General features: G+C 39.7%; 1 protein-coding gene across 3 annotated transcripts in view; it reads right to left on the bottom strand.

The window, feature by feature from the left end:
- Positions 1-15,336, bottom strand: part of MCM9 (minichromosome maintenance 9 homologous recombination repair factor) — a 73,962-nt gene that overhangs the window by 20,088 nt on the left and 38,538 nt on the right. For all 3 annotated transcript variants that reach the window (XM_066248476.1, XM_066248475.1, XM_066248477.1), the window contains exon 8: positions 11,144-11,318. In XM_066248476.1, the coding sequence (XP_066104573.1) occupies positions 11,144-11,318 (175 nt within the window). The remainder of the gene's footprint in view (positions 1-11,143; positions 11,319-15,336) is intronic.

Below are 15,336 nucleotides of genomic sequence, written 5' to 3' on the forward strand. Positions count from 1 at the left end.
ATGTCAAAATAAAAAAAATTTATTAAATTAAAAAGACAACTTAAATGGAGGAAAAGAGATCACATAATTGATGGTAACTATGATCTGGGGAGAAACTGTAAAAGGTACCAGATACCGGGACCAATCCACTTGGCACATGTGACTGAGTATTACTGCCTTTACAAACCCTGCGGCCTTTTTGTCTGCCCCTTTGAAACCCACTGAGCTCAAGACTTTTCTCATGAAGAGCTACCTCTTATTTAGCTTGATCTGCCAGGCTAACTATTGCTTCCCAGCACTGACTAATCTACCAGTACAGATGACTACTGCATGACTTGTTCTCTGGACTATTCCTTCAATGACTTATCGTCCTGGACAGGTTAACCACTGGAATGCCCACCACACACATCACCCCACAATCCCTCCTATGTAACCTGCCACACAGGAACAGCAGACTGGACCTGAGACTGAAACCTGACTCTGGGGGAGTCAATCCATAAACTGACCAGAGGCCTCTGAGCTGGTCTTGTGTAAGTTTTCCGACAGGGGTCAGAGTATCTGCCGGGCCTCTCTTGAGGGTATTTGACATGGACACAAGAGGGAGAGCTGAACAACTAAACAGAGATGACAGAGTCTAAAAGACCCACAAACACACAAGGACATCAGTGGCAGAGAACATGTCCAAGTCACACACTGGGGGAGTAGGCAGGAAGATGAATGTACTGCTGATGCTAAGGTGGCAATGAGGCACTAAGCTGCTATATTGTAGCTACTTTGAACAAACTCCCATCCTCCAAACTACTGTATACTCCAACCATCAAAACATCAAAAGATACTGCTTTTGCTAATCCCATGACCTTAGCAGGCTTATTTTAAGGTCCACTTCAGGTAAGTGGAGGCAGTCTCATTATAACACTAAAGACCTTTACAGTTATTCCCCCCACCCCCGAAGCATTCAGCATTTCATCCTGGAGCAGAATCATGTTTTGGCTGACTGTCCAAGGCTCCTAGACAAATGCAGGAGCCTAATGATGATGGTGATGACGACTATCCACATTCATTTATCACAATCTCAAAATCCAATAGCTCTCAAAAAGCAAATTTGTCATAGCTAGTTTGGCAGCAAAACCTGACCTAAATTGATGTGAGTTTTTATCCCACTTAGTATGAAGTTTCATGTTTCACCACAAAATAATTAAAGTGTCTGATTACAGGGTGCTGTCTCAGACACCGTCAGGTGGTTTCATAATATATGGCAGATGCACTGTTTTACTTCCTAAAATGAAAACAAAAAACCTAAACTCCAACATGCATTTTGCACCAAAGGTTTCTGAAAGGAACTGCAGGAATACCATTCATTATGTGCCAGGTTCTATTCTAAGACCTTTTCGTTGATTAGCTCATTTAATTTTTACAACAGTCTTATAAAATAAAATATTTATCATCATCTTACTAAAGAAGGAACCAAGCCACAGAGAAGTCCCGTCTGCTAAGCTAGTAAGTAGCAGAACTAACTTAGAAACCTCAACCTAGCAAGACTCAACTCTGGAGACTCTAGCTCTTAATTATTATGATAATTCTTTTAACAATAAATGCATTCTTGTGGTCATTGTAAAAGGTGCAGTTCTTGATGCAGTTTCCTGAACTTGTTGCATGTCTAGCACAGACCACATTCAATATTTAATGACATAATGCGAAACCCTATTTGTGTATGTACATATTCTGCAATAAACCAGCTAGTAGCTGAATTTGTTCACCATGCTGAGTTTGTGGGCAAGCCCATAATTCACAGCTTCTTATAGGTGGCACCTTAAAGGTTATCCACTTCTTCATTAGACATTTAATTCCTTATATAATTGTTTTTCTACTTTAAACTTGAAGATCTCTGCAACGCTTTAAGAGCCTACTTGATCTCTGCTAAAAGGTCTTCTTATACTAACTCTAACTGTGCTCCACTGGATCTTGTAGCTACTGATTATAAAGGATACAGAACAAGTCTGATTCCATTTCTATATCTGAGTCCTTTGAAATAATGTAGATAACCATTTCTCCAATTATTTTCTGCTATAAATGGCTCGATGAAAACATGTGTAATGTTTTTTGAATATTCAGCAAAAGTTAGTATTATTAGTCAGACAATAAGAACTACCTAAAACATAAAATGTTGATTTCTAGGTTTCCATAGAATAATGGCAGCTGATTATATCCAAATATCTCAACAGGTTCTCCAGAGACCTTACAGATAAAAAAGGAGACCAAATAAACCCATAAAACAAAACTAAAAAATAATTAAGAAAAAGAATACTACAATGTTCAATTTATGTGCAAATAGACAAACAGACATTAGAAACTGGCAAAGCTAATCTAGAACCCTTAATGGAATGGAAAGATCAGTGGAGGCTAAGTAAAAAGGAGAGAGCAAAGGGGTCCTCATGATGGTAGAACACAGATAAAATTACCCCTAGAAACAGAGAGTCCCACAGGGACTGGAGAAATATCTAGAAGAGGTTTGAGACCTTGTGAATCAAAGCAGTAACTACTGGGGAATAAAGGGAACCTGGAAGTCCCTGTAACCAGAGGTGCCAGTCTTGGGAGGGGTTATGGAGTAGTTGGAAGGTGAAAATGTTGGTCACAATCCATGGCACAGTTCAAAGAGGTATTAAACTCTGGACAGTAGTCAACAAAAGAGAAACATTTGAAGAATTTTATCTTGAATAGATAATCATATAAGTATTTCAGCACAATAATAATGATTCTATCAAAGCCTACCATGGTCCATCAGTCTAAAAAAGCCCTAGAGAAAAGCTCACTACATCAACGCACTCAAAGAGCTTCTTAAGCAAAACTTCTTTCAATACACATTACACATTTGACAGATGTTCAAAGGAGAAACAATGAACAATTGACTATTAAGAATAGCAAAATAAAGTTCAAATCTATCTCCTAGCTCTAAAGTCCTCTCCTTTCCCAACAGACAAATGAAATCCAATCTGAAAATTATTCTTTAAATAAATTATTTCTTTTGGAAGATGTCAGTGCCATTTAAACAAAGGGTTTTATTGATGAAAAATGCATTGGTTTCCCTGGCACTGTTATTTCTTCCCATCCCCTTCCCGTCCCCTTCCCATCTATCCTTATGTGCCACTTTACCACGCAAGTCACCATCAGGGAGCACACTTTGGGCTGTGAACTTGTACCTGTTCTCATGTTATTACCATCTAGGAAAAGGTGTGTACAGAAAGAATAAGTGTTTATAAACTTCCATAGCCATTTAAAACAACAGCAATGTGATACAGTGATTTCATGCCTGCCGAATCTAAAAATAAAACATAGGAGTTTATGTTTTTAAAATTAAGAATTATTGTGGTATAATTTATATACAGTAAAATTCAACTTTCTTTAGGCATCCCTCTGCAGTCAATCTCTTTCCCGACCCCCAACCCCTGGCAGTCACTCATCTGATTTCTCCCCTTACAGTTTTGCCTCTTCTAGAATTTCATATAAATGAAGTGGTGTTGTTTTTTGTTGTTGTTGTTGTTGTTTTAGGTGAGAGGAGGGGAGATAGTGAGACAGGCTCCTGCATGCGCGCTGACTAGGATCCACTTGGCAACCCCATCTGGGGCCAATGCTCGAGTACCCAGCTATTTTTAGCCCCTGAGGAAAAATCTATCTCTAACAGAGCTATCCTCAGCACTCAGGGCTGATGCTCTAATCAGTGGATCCACTGGCTGCAGGAGGGGAAGAGGTAGAGAAGAGGGAAGGAGTGGGAGACAGAAGCATATGGTTGCTTCTCCTGTGTGCTCTGACCAGGAATCGAACCTGGGATGTCCATACCCCAGGCTGATGCTCCCTATCCACTGAGCCATCAGCCAGGGCCTAAATGGAGTCTTTTGTGCTTGGCATCTTTCCTGTCACATAATGCTTTTAAGATTCAACCATGTTGCTGTATGTATCAATAGGTTTGTTCCTTTATACTGCTTATTTATATTTATATTCCACTGTATGGATGTATCAAAATGTGTTTATCCATTCACTAGATGATGGATTTCCGAGTTGTTTACAATCCATGGTGATTATGAATAAATCAGATCATTTCTGTAAATGGGTGTCTAAGTACAGTGTGTCTGTAAAGTCATGGTGCACTTTTGACCGGTCACAGGAAAGCAACAAAAGACGATAGAAATATGAAATCTGCACCAAATAAAAGGAAAACTCTCCCAGTTTCATACCTATTTAGTGCAGTTCGATGTGGGCTCATACACAGATTTTTTTAGGGCTCCTTAGGGAGCTATCCAGTATAGCCTATACAGACTCGTCACTGACTGATGGCCTACCAGAACGGGGTTTCTCCACCAAACTGACGGTTTCCTTCAACTGCTTATCCCACTGAGTAATGTTATTTCTGTGTGGTGGAGCTTCGTTATAAATGCGCCCATATTCATGTTGCACTTTGGTCCCAGATTCGAATTTAGCGAGCCACAGAACACACTGAACTTTCCTCTGTACCGTCCATATCTCTACTGGCATGGCCATGGGCTGCTCTGCTGTATACACGGTGTTACGTCATCATCTGCGCATGCACACATGCTGCCACATCATCCTACAGAAACTGGGAGGGTTTTCCTTTTATTTGGTGCAGATTTCACATTTCTATCGTCTTTTGTTGCTTTCCTGTGACCGGTCAAAAGTGCACCATAACTTTACGAACACACTGTATATATACCAACACTAGTTTTTTGAATTATCTTTTTTCCACTGAATTATTTTTGCATTGTTCTTGAAAACCAACTGACTTTATTATTCCTGTGGTTCTATTTCTGGACCTGTATTCTCTTCCACTGATCTATGTCTCTCCTTATACCAATGCTACACATTCTTGATTACTGTAGCTTTATACTAAATCTTGAAATAAAGTAAGTCCTCCAAACTTAATCTTTTTCTTTTTTTTTTTTTTCTTTTTTTTTTTCATTTTTTCATTTTTCTGAAGCTGGAAACAGGGAGAGACAGTCAGACAGACTCCCGCATGCGCCCGACCGGGATCCACCCGGCACGCCCACCAGGGGCGATGCTCTGCCCACCAGGGGGCGATGCTCTGCCCATCCTGGGCGTCGCCATGTTGCGACCAGAGCCACTCTAGCGCCTGGGGCAGAGGCCACAGAGCCATCCCCAGCGCCCGGGCCATCTCTGCTCCAATGGAGCCTCGGCTGTGGGAGGGGAAGAGAGAGACAGAGAGAGAAAGCGCGGCAGAGGGGTGGAGAAGCAAATGGGTGCTTCTCCTGTGTGCCCTGGCCGGGAATCGAACCCGGGTCCTCCGCACGCTAGGCCGACGCTCTACCGAAAACTTAATCTTTTTCAAAACTGCTTTGGCTATTGTAGTTTCTGTGCATTTCCATAAAAAATTTAAAATCAGTTTGTCAAGCCTGACCAGGCGGTGGCGCAGTGGATAGAGCGTCAAACTGGGATGCAGAGGACCCAGGTTCGAGACCTCACGGTTGCCAGCTTGAGCACAGGCTCATCTGGCTTGAGCAAAAAGCTCACCAGCTTGAACCCAAGGTCAATGGCTCGAGCAAGGGGTTACTCGGTCGGCTGAAGGCCCGCAGTCAAAGCCATCAATGAACAACTAAGGTGTAGCAACGAAAAAAACTGATGATTGATGCTTCTCATCTCTCTCCATTCCTGTCTGTCTGTCCCTATCTATCCCTCTCTGACTCTCTCTCTGTCCCTGTAAAAAAAAAAATCAGTCACTTTCTGTAAAAAAAAAGAGATAAAAAGCTTGTTGGGGTTTTAATTGAAATTGCATTGATTCTATAGATTGCTCTAGGGGAACTTATATCTTAACAATATTAGGTCTTCTGATCAATGAAACTCAGTCTCTCCATTTATTAGATCCTCTTTAATTTCTGTCATCAATGGTCTACAGTTTTTACTGTAAAATGTATTTTGCTAGATTTATCTCTAAATATTTCTTGTTTTTAAATACTAATATATAAATTACTGTATTTTACTTCAGTTTACAATTGTTCATTGCCAGCATATAAAAATACAATGAATTTTTATACATTAATCTTAAATCCTAGTATCTTTTAAATAGATTCTTTCAGATTTTCTATGTAGATAATCACGTCATATAAAATATAGACAATTTTAACTTCTTTGTTTCCAACTTGATGTCCCTCTTTTCTCTCTTCTTCCCATCCTGACTTCCTTCTTTTTTTGCCTTACTAAACTGACTAGGACTTCCATTACCATACTGACCAGACCCTTTTGGCAGGTATTCTGGGCAAGACTGGACATCCTTGACTTGCTCCCAGTCTTAAATAGAAGACATTCAGTCTTTTACCAGTAAGTATAGAAACATTTTAAATTTTATTTATTTTTTTTATTTATTCATTTGAGAGGAGGGAGGGAGGGAGGGAGAGAGAGAGAGAGAGAGAGAGAAAGGGGGGAGGAGCAGGAAGCATCAACTCTCATATATGCCTTGACCAGACAAGTGCAGGGATTTGAACCGGCAACCTCAGTGTTCTCAGGTTGATGCTTTATCCACTGCACCACCAGAGGTCAGGCAGTATAGAAACATTTTATACTTAATGGTGAAAGACAAATGAAAGGTTTCTTGTAAACATTTAAACAGGTGGAGGGGCTTCTCTTCTGGTTTGCTGAGAATTTTTATTATGAGTCGGTATTTAATTTTGTCCAGTGAAATATAATTCTATCAAATTGCACTTTTTCTGCATTTATTGGAATGATAGGCTTTTATTTCTTATGCTGTTAATATTATGAATTATATTAATTGATTTCAAATGTTACAGCAACCTTGCATTCCTGAGATAAGCCTTACTTGGTTATAATGTATAATCTTTTGTATATACTGCTGCTGGGTTTATTTACTAAAGGATTGGTGAAAATTTTCGTATCTTATTCATGAGGCATATTGATCTGTAGTTTTATTTTCCTTAATGTCTTGTCAGGTGCTTTGGTGTTTCCATAAAATATTTTCCCCCATCCTTTTACTTTAAAAAGAATTATTTAGAATATTAAATTGAAAAGGGTGACATTGATCAACAAGAGTACATAGGTTTCAGGCAAATATTGCTACAGCATTTGAACTGTTGATTATGTTGTATACCCATCACCCAAAGTCAAATAATTTTCCATCACCTTATATTTGTCCCTGTCCATCCTTTTACTTTTAAGTTACCCATGTGTCAGAATTTAAAGTCAGTATTTTTAGTGCAGCATTTAGTTAGGTCTTGCTTTTTAACTGATCTAACAATCTCCACCTTTTAATTGTTTAAATGACTTATTATTAATATAATTATTGACATGTTGAATTTGAATCTATCATCTTAACTGTGTTCTATTTGTCCCTTTGTCTTCTCTTCCTGCCTTCCTTTGGATATTTTTATGACTCTATTTTATCTCTACAACTGGCTTGTTGGTTATGCCCCTCTTGAGTCCTAGTGGTGGTCTAGAGAAGTGATTTTCAACTTTTTTACACTTGGGGACCAGTGAAAATAGGAGAATTATTTCAGGGACCAGTAAGGCAGAAATCACACTAAGCATAAGCAAATTTGACTAAGATCATTGGGTCTATAATCTTCACACAACATCAGGTGGTTAACTCTTTCGTGAACCAGCACAAAATTTCTAGTGAACTGGTCCACAAACTGGCAGTTGAAAACACTGGTAGAATTAACATCTATAACTTATTACAGTCTACTTTCAAGTAATTTTAAACCACTTTGTGTATAGTGAAAGGCCATCACGATTGATCTGGAATTGGCTTTGTTGTTACTACCTTTACCCTGAATGCACCAGACCACAAATTCTTTCAGGTTTGAGCTGCCATTACATTGTGCTCCGTGCATGGACTGGAAGTGCTGGACATCACCCTCAGTGTTTCTGCTCTACCTTCAGCTTTTAGCAGACACTGCACACAGCACCAGGGACAGGTCTCCTTCCACACTCCCACACCTTCCCCAGGAGCAGACTACTGTTGCTTGTTATTCAGCATCAGGCTTATTTGGGGGCCAGGGTGGTTCTTGGTCTCCTGGTGTCAGGCAGGGCTTTTGTTCTGCTCTTAACCCTTTCAGTAGTACGAACGTTCATGTACGTCCTCATTCCTCCTGACCATCCAGAGTACAAACGTACACGTGTAAGCCAACATTAAAAAAAGGCAAATATATGTTTTTATTTCCATAAATTGGCTAACATGATTTTATGTTAATAAAACTGTAACTGGAACTAATTTCATTGTTTGAAAAAAAACCTCACTCTTGGAGGTCAGCGAGCATGAAGAAACTCACTGCTCAGAAGGTTAAAGGGGATGAGCTAGAGAGCTATAAGCCTCTCTGCCACTCCCAGATGTGGCAGCTGAACACTGCCATGTATCTGTGGTGGTTCTTGGGCAGAATGGGTTTTTCTGTCCCTTTCCCATTGGTACAGACCTCTGCTTTGTATTGGTTCAGGATGCTGGAACCAAGAGTGCTTTCTGCCCTTCTCTCAGCAGAAGATGGCTTTTGCTTCTAGCCTTCTACTAGAAGCAGCACCTTTTGCCTGGCTCCTGGAGGGGGAAAGGAAGGCTCTCATACTTCCTCCAGAGCAAAGGGCTTTCTCTGCTTCTACCCTTCCCCCGCAGGCCCTGGGTGGCAGTGTTTGTTGCCCTGCCCTAGTGATTTCAGGCGTCCCTCTCTGCTCTCTGCAAGGGAGGGACGTGTCTGGGACACAGCAGGGTTTAGTTAGTGCCTATTCCTCAGCAGCAGCCCGACTCAGGCTCGATGACTGAGGCGTGCAAGAGACAATCTCTCTGGTCTTCTACCCTGCCCAGTTTTTCTTGTGAGCATCTGGTGGAGATCAATGGAGAAGGTCTTGAAAGTGAGAAGCCACCTTGTGTTGGGAGAGCCCGGTTATTCTAAACTGATATGCTGGCCCACACCTGGACTTCAGGGAATTTAACATAGATTTTAGTTATTTCTCCTTATTTGCTTCCAAGTAAGAGGCAACTACCTCTTCCTCTCATTGGCTGTCAAAGATGACGACAGTTTGTGTGTCTCATCTCTCCCTGGAGGGACTTGTCACACTCTAGAATTAAATTCCCTTGATTTCCTTGTAAACACAGCTCTCTAATAAGTTGTAAATTTTGTGGGTACCTGAATTTTTCTTGTAAGAATGGAAGTGATAGCTCTACTGCCTTCTCTATCCTAAGTGAATAAAAAACTTTGGCTTATATTTTGTATGTCTTTGCTTTTTTACTTCATTTAAAAGTAATTTTGCTATATTTTATAAAAATATTGCTCTGTGATGAACTGAAAAAAGCATTAAAACTAGCCCTTCACCAAGAACAGTGTGAAAAGCATTGGCCTAGTGTATCAAGTATTGTATTTCTCCATGTATAAGACACATCTTTTTTCCGAAAAATTTGAGGTCTAAAAACTGGGTGCGTCTTATACAGTGGTTGTAGATATTTCTACTTGCATTTCCCACTTTTTTGCATAGAGGAGTTGTATAAATTTTATGATGAATAAAATGAGTTCAATAACTTTATGTAATAGTGTTTTTTTTCAAATTTCAGGCCCCAAAATTAAGGTGCGTTTTATACATGGGAGCATCTTATACATGAAGAAATACGGTAGTTATAGTTATGACATGACTGTCCAAGCAGTGGGTGCCGTAAGGGAGCTGTTGATCGACAAGAACATTTCTTATGGAACTACCAACATAGTTATGGATAGCACGGAAGATTCATACTAACTCCCTTAATCCCCAGGTTAAAGGCAGCAGGAGTGGCTAATAAAATCCTCTCACTTATGCAGGTTTGCTCTGTAGCCTACCACATAGCACTGCCAGTGTTCTCCCGTTCTAAAATATACTCAGAGCTTTGTCCCAATTTTCCCCAATGCCAGGGTTTATTATTTAGGGATCTTTCAAAATATTCCAGATTTTCTCTAGAAAAGGTATATCAAAATAAACCACAGATTCTACCAACTAGCAAAGGTATGAATTAAATGAAGATATAATGAGAAGAGATAGCCTTGAAGACATTTACTAAACTATTATTTGTTTTCCCTTGATAAGAAGTCTTGAAGTGTTAATTATTTTAAAGTACATTCTCTCATAACACTTTTATTAGGGACTTATCACGTTTATGCTCTTGTATCTAGCTTTCCCAACAAATAGTGAACACCTCGAGGACAGTGTTGTATTCATCTTTGTACTTCTCAGTGGCTAGCACAGGGCCTGGCATACGGCAGACTCTTGATGAATGCACACTGAGTAAGATGAATAGATAATAGTTCTGTCTAGTTTTTCTTGTATCTTTTTCCTCTGGGCTACAGCCTGCTTTTACTTCGCTCTCCCTCTTTCCTTTATTGCGAGTGTACATAAATAGATCTCACATAATCTATAACAACAGTGTCTGCCTGGCTCCCAAGTAAACACTACTGTTTGGAGACTCTGCCAGCAGTCCTATTAACTGATCACCTGGCCTCATACCTAAGAGTAACATTAGGGTAAGATAGTTCTGCCTCTGTCCTTTGAGTGGATTATCTGGTAACCTGCTTGGGGATCAGTGTTTGTAGCCAAATAAGTTTCCCATAACCACCTCAGGGCTTGAATTTCTATCTGAACCTATTTTTCTCTCTCATGGGTCATGTGCAGCCAAGGACTTACATACCTCAATCCCTGAGCCTTCTCGACTCACAACAGGTACTTCATCTTATGCTAATATACATTATCATTTAGTTTTCCATATGCTGTGATCAACCTTCCATTAAGATATATTAGAAAAAAAGATATAAAAGGAGAATGCCACTGAAAACAAGTATTGTTTTTCTTTTAGAATATTTCAAAATTTCTAACATAACAATATACCCAGAGCAGACATACAATTATTGAATGAGATAATAGGTTGAATCCAGCATTGAAAGCTCTTCATAAGTCTCCATCCATGAATTAAATCAACTTACATTAACACTTTAGTCTTTCCTTTCTTTTTCCCAACAACTCAGTTTTACTTCCCTCACTCACCTCCATGGGAAAATTAGTATGTGTCAGTCCCTGAGAGGACCAAACATACCTTACAGTTCAATAAGGCTCACATTTTTCCATAATCAAATATGAACTAATCTCACAATTCCTATAGATTTAACATAAAGGAAACTCTTACCCAGCCTTAGCAACACTGATGGTCTGTTGCTCCATTGCTTCGTGGATGCTGGTTCGATCATGCTCTCTGAGGCTGTTAAACTCATCGATGCAGCAAAGGCCCGCATCCGCAAGCACTAAGGCCCCCGCCTCCAAGTTCCATTCTCCGGAGTCTTTTACGGCAGTTACTGTCAGACCTAAGGAAACAAGCAAGCTGTGACAGCTTTTATTTTCAAAAGCCTATCTTATATCTATGAAGGGAAAGAAATACCTAATTTTAAAGAGAAGGAAAGGGCACAGAGCCAAGGCTTTATTTGTTGTCTACCAAGAATGACGGCAACAGGACAACTATTTCAGGTTGTCACTGGAAGGTCTCAGAATGTCTATATTCTGAAACATCTAATAGGTGTTATTATTTTGTGGCAACCAAAAGTCTTCAAATTTTCTGTCTCTCTTTGGTAGGTACCCTTACTCAGTGGTCTAAAGTTTTAGAAAGAGCACACAGCTCTCCAGATATTTTATGGCAAAAGGTTTTATACTATATACTGTTTACAGAGAAAGTTCCAAAGACAGAGAATAGATATTAGAGTCCAATGATGAAAATGAAGTTTGCTCCAAGTCACAGAAGAGTCCTTTCATATGTCTTAACTGATTTTAATTCATACTTTGTACCAGTTAATAAAACAAACTAGTCAAAAGCAATGTCTTTGGAATCACCTAGATTTGGATTTGAATTCTGGATTTGTCATTCTGGCTATCATATAGTAGGCAAGTTTTATAATATACTCGAGGACTGTTTATTCATCTATAAAAGTAAATAACAATAGAAAAAACTTTATCGATTATTTAATATTCAAATAGTATGTAAATAAAGCTCTTTAAAAGGTATATTATACATGAGTGTTATAATAACTATTTTTGATTTAAAAATTGGTAAACCTCTGGCTAGACTGACTAAGGAAAAAAAACAGACAAAAGTTACAAATATCAAGAATGAAAGACAGGATACCACTATAGATCCTGTAGACACTGAACTAATAATACAGAAATAAAATTAATAGCTCTATGCCCTAAGTTTAATAACACTGATGAAACAGTAAAATTCTTTTAAATACAAAAACTGCCAAACTTTATCTTTCCTATCTTTAAAAAGATAACTTGCATACTGAAAATTGAGTGTAGTTAAGAACCTTGCAACACATAAATCTACAGGCTGAGATGATGTCATGGTGAATTCTACCAAGCATTTATGGAAGAAATAATACCAAGGCGATAACAATTTTCTTTTCTTTTTTTTTAAGTAAGAGGAGGGGAGATAGAGAGTCCCCTGCATGTGCCCTGACCAGGATCCACCCAGCAACCTCCTTGTGGGACCCATACTTGAATCAACTGAGCTATCCACAGTGCCTGAGGCCAATGTGCTCAGACCAACCCAGCTATGCCTGGAGCAATGCTCAAATAATCAAGCCACTGGCTATGGTAATGGAAGAGGGAGAGGAAGGGGGGAAGGAGGGAGAGAAAAGCAGATGGTTGCTTCTCTTGTGTGCTCTGACCAGGAATCAAATCCGGGACATCCATACACTGGGAAGACACTCTATCCACTGAGCAAACTGACCAGGGCCCAAAATTTTCAGAAATGTAGAAAAACAAGAAACACTTCTCAACTCATTTAATGAAGCCTGCACTATCATGGTACTGGAAACAGAAAAAAGACACGTTAAAACTATAGCCCAGTATCCCTCATTAACATCGTTGTTGGGGTTTTTTTTGTATTTTTCTGAAGTTGGAAACAGGGAGGCAGTCAGACAGACTCCTACATGCGCCCGACTGGGATCCACCCGGCATGCCCACCAGGGGGCGATGCTCTGCCCTTCTGGGGTGTCGCTCTGTTGCGACCAGAGCCATTCTAGCACCTGAGGCAGAGGCCACAGAGCCATCCTCAGTGGCCGGGCCAACTTTGCTCCAATGGAGCCTCTGCTGCGGGAGGGGAAGAGAGAGACAGAGAGGAAGGAGAGGGGGAGGGGTGGAGAAGCAGATGGGCGCTTCTCCTGTGTGCCCTGGCCGGGAATCGAACCCGGGACTTCTGCACGCCAGGCCGACGCTCTACCAAACATAGATTTTTTAAAAAGCAAAAGCAAACAATATATAACTATAACTAAGTTGAGTTTATTTTGGGAATCCAAGGCTAATTCAACATTCAAAAATTAATCAATGCAATTCACTACACCACCAAAGTAAGGAATATACAGAAATAATGCTTGACAAAACTCAACAATTCATGATTTTAAAAAAAGTCTCAGGAATGAAAGAACTCTTCCAATCTGTTAAATGGTATTTACAAAAATCCTTCAGCTAACAATGATAAAAGATTGACTGCTTAGAGCCCCATCCCCCCTCCACCCTCAAGAACAGAACAAGGGGATTTACTTTCATCATTCTTTTCCTTAAAAAGGAAAAACTAAAATTTTAAAATATTTACAGACAATATGATTATGTAAAAAATTCCAAAATTTATAAAAAAGCTACTAGAACTAATATGTGAGAATGGCAAGGCTGCAATTTTCAAGTAAATATAGAAAAATTAATCATATTTCCACATATTAAAAAATTAGAGCCTTAGCCGGTTGGCTCAGCAGTAGAGCATTGGCCAGGAGTGTGGAAGTCCTGGGTTTGATCCTGGCCAGGGCACACAGGAGAAGCAACCATCTGCTTCTCCACTCCTCCCCCTCTCTTTCTCTCTATCAATCTCTTCCCTTCCCACATCCAAGGCTCCATTGAAGCAAAGTTGGCCTAGGCACTGAGGATGGCTCCATGACCTCCGCCTCAGGCGCTAGAATGGCTCTGGTTGCCCCGGAGCAACGCTCTAGGGGGGCCGAGCACCGCCCCCTGGTGAGCATATTGGGTGGATCCCAGTCAGGAGCATGCGGCAGTCTGTCTTTCTGCCTCTCCTGCCCCTCCTTCTCACTTTGGAAAAATACAAAAAAAAATAATTAGAAATTGCAATTTAAAAATAATAGTTATGATAGCACCCCAAAATAATATACTTGGGTATAAATCTTAAAAACAATGTGTAAGATCTGTATGCAAAAATTATAAAACATTGAAAGATGACCTACTTAAAAATCAAGAGATTTTCCATGTTTACTGAATGAACAGAAAAATGCTCTATAGATTACATATAATTCCAAACAAAATCCTAGCAGGATTTTTCTTCTTATAGAAAAAATAGTATGTCAAGCACATCTCCATTTAATGTCATTTGTCTCTATAGTAACCAACTAAAAAAGCCGCTATGCTTAGTGAAAGCAGTGGTCTAGCCAAGAGATGTTTTAAAGATTTGAGTCTTCTCTCTACTTGTGACCACATTTCTCCTGGTTATCAGAAAAGAACAGAACCTCTGATAAATGAGAGAGGTGGGACAGTTAGGGAGAAAAAAACGGAAGAGAGGGGAAAAAATGGAACGAAAGACATGAGAAGATGGATTGTAAGTGGAGACTGAGTTCAAGAGGAAGATGAGTTTGTATGGAGCGTCATATAAGAGGACTAAGAACAGTAAAAACTAGACAAAAGAAACCGAAAATTTCAGTAAGCATTTCCATTAATATTCTTCTGGTCAGAATATTAACATCAACAAACTGTCAACAACAAACATAATTCTGGTGCTTCAGAAAGCAGATTGTATCATTGATAGCTATCCAAAAGGCGTTTAACGGTACAGTCCAGCTATGGATAAGGGCTAAGGCAAAGCTTATTTATCTTCAACAAAACTGTAGCCTTAATGGCAGGTAGCAATGAACACAAAACAGTAAAACTGTTAATGAGGAGGAGCAAAGAATGAGGGAGGCAGGCGGACGCACTTTATATAACAAATATAAAAACCTTATAAAAAGTATAAGGATACCTTCCAGGATTCATTCCCATGACCCCAAACACCTTTTCTGCAACAGAAGGGTTTACCTCTGCAGTACTTCCAGGGGAAACTCCCACAGCTTTGCCTTGGCTTGGGCCTCCTTTCACTCCCAGTACATACCTATGCCTGAGCCAACCATCAAAACTGGAACGTCGAAGGAGAAGGTGGAAGTGTCAGGAGACCAAAGGGCAACAAATATAAGAGAAAAGGAGACTAGAGAACACAAACGCATACCAAGACATGACTTCTCAAAAAATTTGTGACCTAAATCGTCAGTAAATAAAAATTTGTGTGTTAACACAGAC

The sequence above is a fragment of the Saccopteryx bilineata genome, chromosome 12 (assembly GCF_036850765.1).
Source record: "Saccopteryx bilineata isolate mSacBil1 chromosome 12, mSacBil1_pri_phased_curated, whole genome shotgun sequence".
NCBI classification, from domain to species: domain Eukaryota; kingdom Metazoa; phylum Chordata; class Mammalia; order Chiroptera; family Emballonuridae; genus Saccopteryx; species Saccopteryx bilineata.